The following is a 10,355-nucleotide window of genomic DNA, read 5'->3' on the forward strand; positions in this document are numbered from 1 at the left end:
CTTTTAGCTTGTTCACACCATCAGTGGCGACATCTCTTAAACACATTGACACAGACTATCAAACAAAGCACACCTCTTGAGTCATGCATCTTTAATAAGTGATAGGAAGGCAATATAGGTTTAATAATTGTCAGTCAGCAGTGCCTATTGTATAGAACAAGTTTCCAAGTGAAAAGAGGCAGCGATATTGAATCAAGTAATCTTAGTTAAATTATTCTTCAAACTGATTAAATATTAGGACAAGTAGATGCTTTGAACAAAGCAAATTACAATACATTCATACACAAACCATTGACTGTTAAATACAATTAAATCCAGTTTGGCACAAATGCTATAACTCCCTTCTATTACACTAGCTCTGAGCATTTTACATTTAACACCACAGAAGCATAAAGATCTTTACTGAATACCAAATCGACCCCTTAGCCCAGATACAAATGATTCTGTAAACCCATATTTTGCAAATCAAGAGATCAATTGAGCTGTTTGTTTTTTGCAATATTACAGTTTTTTCCAATTGCTAACACACTAAAATGACATGCACAGCACAATTATTTAAACTGACACACAGAGAGCAAAACCTCAAGTCTAAACACATTTTCTGCTTTACACACATTTTGCAATTCAAAATGGCACTTTTTAAATGCACTGCACACGGTTCTCTGCATAAGACACAATCTGACAAAGTCACGTTTGCCATTTCAAAACACTGCCATTCAAAATGACACTACATGAGCTAATTGGCCAATACATGTGCCACCTGGCCAAACACCTCAATGGTTAATTGTTACCACTTCAATCAGGAAGTAAGCACTATGAAAAGACCACAGGTGAGCACCTTTTGTTTTACAACAACAATGGAAGCCATTGCAGAGAGAGGAAGAGGGAGGGTGAGAATGAGTGAGAGGTAGGGGTAGAGCTGGTAGAGGAGTTCATGGCCTAAGAAGACAACTTTCAAATGAAATCAGAGCAACCTTAGTTGATCATGTCATCAACCATGGGCTGACAATGGGAGAGGCTGGACAGAGAGTGCAGCCCAACTTGAGCCGTTTTACTGTCGTCTGTGTCATCCGGACATTTAGACTGGAGTACAGGTATGTAACCAAAATTTATTTCACACTATAGTACACCCCATGTCATAGTGTATCAGTTGGGTGACACCTGTTTACTTCATGAATGGCTGATGTCATACACTAACTGCACAAATTTCCTGTAGAATTTACTCTACTGTGGGGGAAATATCTTTAGGCTGCATTGTCCAAGCCCTATATTTTTGTTTTTCTAAAAGGACAGAGACGCAACCATGGTGGAGGAAGGGGCCAAATATTCACCAGGGTACAGGAAGCTGCCATTGTAAACTTGGTTTTGGAAAATAATGAAATCAGATTACGAGAAATTCAAAGCCACATCATCCAAGACAACACCATATTCAACGAGTCAGTCTGTCCACATTGGCTCGCATTCTCAAGCGAAACCAAATCAGAATGAAACAACTTTATAAAGGTGCCGTTTGAGAGAAACTCTCAAAGAAACAGAGGTCAGACGAGCATATGTGGATGTAAGTAAAATATTGACTGCAGTACACTACACACAACATTGTTTCCCAGTGTACTGGATAACACCATATTGACTGCTTTTGTTCTTTGTTTTCAGGGAGTACTGGAAATGGATGCTCATGCAATCCCACATGAGTTCATCTTTATAGATGAGGCTGGGTTCAACCTAGCAAAGACCAGAAGAAGGGGGAGAAACGTCATTGGCCACAGAGCCATTATAGATGTTCCTGGCCAACGTGGTGGGAACATCACAATGTGCGCTGCCATCTCCAATATGCTTGGTGTCCTCCACCGTCATGCCAACCTTGGACCATACAACACAGCCCATATTCTCACATTTCTGGACAGACTCCACAACGTTCTCATACCACCAGAGCGTATGAATGATGCAGACCATCAAAGAACCCGGTACCTTGTAGTATGGGACAACGTGAGCTTTCATCGTGCAGCCCCAGTCCAAAACTGGTTTGCTGACCACCCACCATTTCTCGTGCAATACCTCCCACTATACTCACCATTTCTGAACCCCATAGAAGAGTTATTTTCGGCATGGCGGTGGAAGGTATACGACCGGCAGCCCTTTGGGCGCATGCCTCTTGTGCAGGCTATGGAAGAGGCATGTGATGAGATTGATGTGGGTGCGATTCAGGGATGGATAAGGCACTCAAGGCGCTTCTTCCCTCGATGTCTGGCAAGGGAAGATATTGCCTGTGATGTGGACGAGGCGTTGTGGCCAGACCCAGCTGTGATGTGGACGAGGCGTTGTGGCCAGACCCAGCTGTGATGTGGATGAGAAGTTGTGGCCAGACCCAGCTGTGCGGCAAGATGCTGCCTAATTATTTTTCTTGCCTCTTTGTCTGCATTTTCCTTTTTCAGTTTACTGTTTTGTGAGCATATTTTTGTTCAGTCCAATGTAAATATATCTGCTGTGCATATGTTGCACTGACTTGTTTGGTGAAAAAAAAAAAAAAAAAACAGCCTGTGTATTTCTGTGCATCTGAAGAATTTTCTACAATTTGAACTATTTTAGTATTATGGCAAAGCATACTAAAGATGAGTGCTTTTCATTATGCCCAACAGTGTATGTAGTTGGTTAGACAAAAATCTGGTCATATGAATGGTGTGCCATTTTGTGCAAACGTTTGATTTTGGTTGCAGTGCTTCGTTAAGTATTTTGCAAAATTGTGTTTTAGCAATTGGGAAAAACTGTAAGATCACAGGATTTTGAGTAGGCCTACACCTTGCCCTCTATAGGTCATGACTACTTCTACACTGTCATAGTGAAACACAAAGTAACTAAGATGAAAAATTATGTCTGCATATCACAAAAGAACATGCATTTATTTGACACTTCTCAATATAACTGACCACATACCTATACTGCAGTCCATTTAACACAATTAACCTTTAAGATGTAAGAACATTTAAACCTCCCCACCTTGAAATGTCTTCCATCCTTCAAGTGTGATCAAAATTTGCCATTTTACAGACGCTTTTTATCCAAAGCGACTTAGTTATGCGTGCATACATTTGATTTCATTTTTTACATATGGGTGGTCCCGGGAATCGAACCCACTATCCTGCAAGCGCAATGCTCTACAGAGTATCCTAATCACTTACTTTCAGTCTTGAAAAACATTTAACCTTGATTGAGAATTTGATTGGGTAATTTTGTTTTGAAATACCCAATGCTAAGATTTAATCCAATTGCCAAGATCTGATCCGAAAAACTGGGCCCTGAAACTATTGGATAGGTGGTAGCAGGTTTCCCAACTCTCTCCTAGAGACCCCCAGAAGTTTCAACTGGCACACCTGATTCAAGTAGCCATCAAGCCTTTGACTAATTGAGTCAGGTGTGCTTTAGGGTTAAACTAAAGTATGAAACTTCCGGGGTGGGGCCGGGGAGACTGTTGGGGAAACCCTGAATCAATGGTGAAAATTCAACCCAGCCAAACATAAGGAATGGTGAAGAAACTGCTTCAAGAGTGCCTAAGGGTAACTCAACCCCAAAAATCCAGGCATCGTTCAGTCACAACTTTGCACATCCTTTTGGTCCTTAATCTGTTGGCAGTGTTGAATTTATGATAAATTCAATATTTTGTCACAACGAACTCCAACTACACAAGCTTGGAAGTCGAGTTTGTAATACTGGAAGTTACTTCTTGTTAAACAAAGTATAACCCTACTGCCCTAGATGAAGGCATGACACATGGCGTTGTCCTCACTGAACATTTAGCAAAGGCTATTTTAGTTTATAGAGCCCTAATATGGCACTTTTGTGATGGCTAATCTGTGGCAGCAATCAAATACATTGGTCAAATCAGTCCTGTCATACCTCCATTTCACCACAAGGGGGTGTAGAACAGCTCTTGATGTGACATGAAATAAAGACAGCATATCAGCCAGATCTCCAGCTGGTCCTGGAGAGATACTGGGTGTGCAGGCTTTTGTTCCAGCCCAGCTCTCATACACCAACTTTTTTTTATTTTTTTATAAAAGCCTGAGCACACAGTAGCTTTTCAGACCAGAGTGGTTTCCTGGTTTAAGGTGAGGTGGGGCTCCCTCCCCCCTCAGTCAGGGTCTTAAAGTGCACAGATAAGGCCTCTTCCTCTGGGTGCGGGGGTCTCCTGAAGTCCTCCCGTGTCACCACGTAGCCTACCAGAATCCCAAATGCTACTAGCAGCAGTCCTAGCATGTTACCAAGGATCCCCTCTGGGACAAACTGTGAATATGTGTGTCTGGGAAGAAGAAATATTTCTGTATTATATCGTGATACAGTACATCATCATGTGAAAAACACATTTGTAAAGAATCATTAGTTATAATATTTCCATGTGACTTATCAAGAGGATCTTAAGCATAACATATGGCACCAAACAGGAGAATGAGTCATAATGTGCAAAGACTCAACACCATTAAAATCCATGTCTGACCACATTGTCATAAAGATAGCCCAGACAGCAAAAGCCCAGCTTTAACCAAACATACCCTGTACAATAATTAACTCCCCTATGATTTCGCAGGGTAGAGCTGGGCAAAGTAGTATCACTTCAACATCATCCAAAGTGACTGACTTGAACATCTGGCACGTCTCTTAACAAAAGCCTTTTTTTAACCCCGTTTTCATGGTATCCAATTGGTAGTTAGTCGTCTCATCGCTGCAACTACCTTACGGACTCGGGAGAGGCGAAGGTCAAGAGCCGTGCGTACTCCGAAACACAAGCCAAGCCGCACTGCTTCTTGACACAACGGCCACTTACCCCTCGGAAGCCAGCCATACCAATGTGTCAGAGGAAACACCGCACACCTGGCGACAGTGTCAGTGTGCACTGCACCCAGCCTGCCACAGTAGTTGCTAGAGCACGATGGGACAGGAACATCCCTGCCGGCCAAACCCTCCCCTAACGACGCTTTGCCAATTGTGCGCCGCCCCATGGGTCTCCCAGTCACGGCTGGCTGCGACAGAGCCTGGAATCGAACCCAGAATCTCTAGTGGCACTGATGCACCGCCTTGCACCACTCGGGAGGCCCACCAAATGACTGCACCCAATAATTATGTGCATTTCTGTATTTTAGCATACCACTTAAAATCCCTGCCATTTGTATACATTTCTTAACTGTACATGGTGGTAGGATATTGGAACAGCCCCTGCATAGTAATACTCACTGGATACTGAAGAACAATTTCTCTGAAATGCCCAGTAGGCAGGTGGCTAGGGACATGGCGAGCATGGCCAGGCCAAAGAAGACATGTAGTGGCAGGTACCAGCTCCGCAGCACCATTAACGTCCCAGGGAAGAGGAAGAAACCAAGCCCCATCAGCCACTGAGGGAGTAGAGGACCAATGTTATTAAACAATTATGCCTATTAGATTGTAATATGAGAGCTACTGCCTGTATACAGCTAGGTTCTCAGTGCAAACAGTACATTAATTGGAATTCTGATACAAGGAAAAAGTTGAAATTATTAGCTTGGTTTTTGTGTGTGCACGCGACTGCATGTGTGCACAGGAGAAGCGAGGGCTGACCTGTACACAGAAGAGAACAAAGGTGAGCATGCCACACCAGCTGTGGAGGGAGTACATGTTGGGGATCTTGTTATGATTATGGAAGTCAAACACAGCCACGATACCTGAGGAGATACAACGATACATGCTGTCAATATTTCCCATTAATTTTATATAGAACAATGTTGATCAATTATGACTTAGTACATAATCAATGAATGTTACTCTTTAGTGTTTTTTTACCTGCCTCCATGTATGGATGAGGGCATTTACATGACCCTGCTTGCAAACCAAGCGTTTCTCTGAATCAGTAAGGATTGCAGCGTTTAAACTGATGACCGGTTTGGATACACCTGCCTGTTTCCATGACTACGCCAGACCTCAGTACATGACGCAGGCTACTGTGATTCAGCTTTACACTCCCGTGCCGCACCACTGATTCGTGGTTAGCATGCGCAGTCTTATCTCATGTTACCTATGTTCATAGCCTACTACGTTCGTACATTTTCTTACCTTGCCAGTACCCTTATATTTTGAGGAGCCATGCCATCACCATTAGTTTCTCCTCGCCATCTCTTAGCTAACTTGAACTCACAAAATAATGATGATTTGTGCGTCTACCCTAGCTGTGGGTCTGAATTAGAGGTCGACCTATTATGATTTCTCAATGCCGATACTGATTGGACCACCAAAAAAAGCCGATACCAATTAGTCGGCCAATTTTTATACATTCGTAATAATGACAATTACAACAATATGAATGAACAACGAACCCTTATTTTAACTTAATATAATACAAAGAAAATCAATTCAGTCTCATAATGAAACATGTCCAATTTGGTTTAAATAGTGTTGGAAGGTAAATGTGCAATATGTGCCATGTAAAAAAGCTAACGTTTAAGTTCCTTGCTCAGAACATGAAAGCTGGTGGTTCCTTTTAACATGAGTCTTCAATATTCCCAGGTAAGAAGTTTTAGGTTGTAGTTATTATAGGGCTCTCTATACCATTTGTATTTCATATACCTTTGACTATTGGATGTTCTTATAGGCACTACAGTATTGCCAGCCTAATCTCGGGAGTTGATTGGCTTGAAGTCATAAACAGCGCTGTGCTTCAAGCATTGCTAAGAGCTGCTGGCAAACGCAGTGAAGTGTGAATGAATGCTTAATAATTTCTGTTACATTGCACAACCTTCAATGTTAAGTCATAATTATGTAAAATTCGGGCAAATTAATTACGGTCTTTGTTAGAAATTGTCTTCACACAGTTCGCAATGAGCCAGGCGGCCCAAATTGCTGGATATACCCTGACTCTGCTTGCACTGAACGCAAGAGAAGTGACAATTTCCCTAGTTAATATTGCCTGCTAACATGAATTTCTTAACAAAATATGCAGGTTTAAAAATATATACTTGTATTGATTTTAAAGCATTGATGTTTATGGTTAGGTACATTTGTGCAACGATTGTGCTTTTTTCACAAATGCGCTTTTGTTAAGTCATCTGTTTGGCAGTTGAAGTAGGCTGTGATTCGATGATAAACAGGCACTGCAACTCAGGACATGCTAGTTAACCTAGTAATATCAACCATGTGTAGTTAACTAGTAATTGTGAAGATTATAAAAAACAAGATAACTTTAAATGCTAGCTAGCAACTTACCTTGGCTCCTTGCAGCCACAAGGTCCTTTTGATGCTGCACTTGTGTAACAGGTGGTTAGCCTGCCACGCAGTCTCCTCGTGGATTGCAATGTAATCGCCGTCCAAAAGGCCGATTACCGATTGTTATGAAAACTTGAAATCGACCCTAATTAATCGGCCAACCTCTAGTCTGTGACTGATCTGGCCCTAGATAACTTATTTATGACCCTCCGATAGGTAAGTCCACTTGTTTGCCCCACCACGTAAGACATGTCTCATATATATAATATATTAAACTAGCTAGGTTAGGCATTTTCCTTTTATACACAATAGCTACGAATTTAAATTAGTTTAGAATGTTTGGGTTCAAGGGGAAAGGGCCAAAACAACAAGTCTTGCCCTTAAACACAGACACCCACACAGGCCTTACCCACTACGCTGATAATGAGGGCGAGAAGGTGGAGCACAGCATGGAGAACCTTGACGTTGCGTTTGCTTTCATTCCTAAATACTCTGTACACCAGGATCGCTGTGAGAGACAAACAAGGCCGGTTAACATTCACATAAGACTATTCAAATAGAATCATTTCCACAACATGATAATAATAATAAAGTCAAGTCTGTCTAAATATACAGTGGTCAGACTTGACAAAGTTCACACGTAGTACATGGAATGTAAATTGTAATAACATGATTATACACTAATTTGAAATAAAACAGTTAACCTTCAAACATTGCTTTGGCACCTTAATCTGCTGTAACCATTTAAAAGGTTAGTCATTACTTTTGTCATAGTACCACAATCACACCCAACATGGCACCAAGGGCAATAACAGGTATGATGCTACAAAAGAAAGGGTGAATCAAGGTAGTTATGGGGGTGTTTTAGTCCCAGTGAGCTTCAGGTTAAGGTGAGGCTTTGAGTCTCGCAGAAGTCATTCAACAAGACCACTATAATGCATTTTCAAACACTTGACAAGTAGCTGCCACCAAGATAGGGTTGGTTAGCATAAAAATGTTACAGAAATGCTATGAGAACACAACAAACTGTTCAACTGAGTTCTTGTATTATTACAATTATTAAGACATTAACCTTGCAGAAACACTGAAACAATGTTCCAGGCATAAAGCATTTGCTGTGTGTCTCCCGATCCCACTAAGGACAGCTGGTTCCCCTGGAGGGTGTTCTCATCCCAGCTCCATTTGGACTGACCGCTCACACTAATGGCTACGAGAACATTAGTTTAATGTCCTAATTCAATTGCTGTAGCAAGGTTAGGAATCGAAAGGCTACAGCTGACTTAACTTAATAACAAGCAGCTGTTTTATTTGACACCACAAAGGAGATTTTATTTACATTATTGTCAGTGGCTGAATAACTTATTTTCCTCATTACAATCACGATTCAGGGACCAATGGAAAACTCTGAAAACTTTTGCTTTCATTGCAACTGTTTTCCAGTAAGTGTTTATCATAGTACTATTTATGGGAACAAATCCCTGCATTACTCATTTCTCACACAGAGGGGGAAAAACAACGGCCTAGAAACAAACAAAAAATAAAGTCTCGGCTCCTCTCACCCTAATAGCATTAGGGATGTATTCCTGTTGCAGAGTGTGCCCTTAGGCCTGTGCCCTGTGTAGCATTAGCTTTGCATCACACTAATGCAATAGGTCAGAAGACCCCTAGGCTAACAGAGCAGACATCAGAGAAGACAACTGCCATTGTGGCTCAAAGACACACTGTGGCTTCAGCTTCCCTGTTCATTTACCTCCATCTCTCCATGCTACCAGTAAATCAAATTGTTTTGGTTGCATACACATTTAGCAGATGTTATTGCGGGTGTGGCAAAATGCTTGTTTTCCTAGCTCCAACAGTGCAATTAAGAAATATTAGGACTAGCAATGTCGAGTCCGGTGTGTGAGATACATATACACCGGTCTCAACATTGTATATAGATATATGTATGATGGATGTATAGACCGTATATGGATAGAATATCTGAAGAATACATTGATATTAATAGTATATGTACAGCAATAGTTAAATAGGATACGCCTCGACTAGAATACAGTATATACATATGAAGTGGGTAAAACTGTATGAAAACATTATTAAAATGACCAGCGTTCCATGTCTGTGTACATAGGGCAGCAGTAATGAGAGCTACTTTATTACTCTACATTACCAATTCAATCACTGGGACAATGAGCCATTAATTGAGGTGATTTATAAAAATGTGTTATAACTAAATTCCTGGAGGAATGGGTCATTCTAATTTTAGTTGGTTTAATTCTACCCTACCATCTCCATAGAGAAAGACCAGGCCCAGGACCATGCAGAGGGGATGTACATTAAACTCCTGTCCCGAACCGTCCCAGGCGTAGCCTCCGTGATAGCTGCCCATCCACACGCCCGTGATCACCACACAGGCCAGGCCCAGAACCTGAGTCCCCCCCACATACCACGGGAAGGAGCCCAGGCCTTGCAAGGCCCGCTGAGGGCTATCTTCCATGGTCTGTCTTGAAGGGATAGAAAGAGGGGGAGAATGATAGTTTAGTCCAGTGGCTCAAAAATGTATAATGATGACTAGTTTCCTGACTGAACCAACCAGGAAAATCTCCAGGCCCATGTTAAGACCCACCTATAGCTTTCTGAAAAGACCTTTGACTCATGGATGAACAAAACCTGTGATCTGAATCTTTACCTAGTCTCTTACCAGTCACCTCCCTAAAAGAGTCAGAGAAATAACCAAATATTCGATCAGTCTAGTCATGTCTCTGGGATTGAGATAAACAGAAGCGTCCTTTCCTGCGCTGCTTCTGGACTCATGTGATACTGTGCATGTGAGACTGCAGAGCTCTAAACTGGGGAAACTTTACCACATCCATGTGAAAAACACTTACATGACTAGGTGTTTGCTCTTCAGTTGAATAACAGTTGTTAAAGGCTATGAGTATGACAAAGTTATTAATGTGATTGTGTATAGAGTTTAATATTTGTTATAGGAGTAGGACAGCGTTTTTATTCAAAATGTGTGTATTCAGTTAAAATTGTGTTGCTTAGCTTACACCACCTTGTTTTTTACGAGATGATATACAACTAGGGACGAAAGTTACTCTCATAGGTAAGGGGAACTTATGCAGCAGGTTAGG

At 41.5% G+C, this 10,355-nt stretch overlaps 1 protein-coding gene across 1 annotated transcript; it reads right to left on the bottom strand.

Moving 5' to 3' along the window:
• Positions 1–3,688: 3,688 nt before the first annotated feature.
• LOC120033996 (cytochrome b561-like) lies at positions 3,689–9,715 on the bottom strand. Its single transcript, XM_038980395.1, has 5 exons — positions 9,505–9,715; positions 7,631–7,729; positions 5,584–5,687; positions 5,224–5,381; positions 3,689–4,294 (listed from the first exon to the last, which is right to left on the bottom strand). Exons 1-5 carry the CDS (start codon positions 9,713–9,715, stop codon positions 4,099–4,101), a joined length of 768 nt encoding a protein of 255 aa, XP_038836323.1. The 3' UTR covers positions 3,689–4,098.
• Between the last annotated feature and the right edge of the window lie 640 nt (positions 9,716–10,355).

Source organism: Salvelinus namaycush, chromosome 41 (assembly GCF_016432855.1).
Source record: "Salvelinus namaycush isolate Seneca chromosome 41, SaNama_1.0, whole genome shotgun sequence".
NCBI lineage: Eukaryota > Metazoa > Chordata > Actinopteri > Salmoniformes > Salmonidae > Salvelinus > Salvelinus namaycush.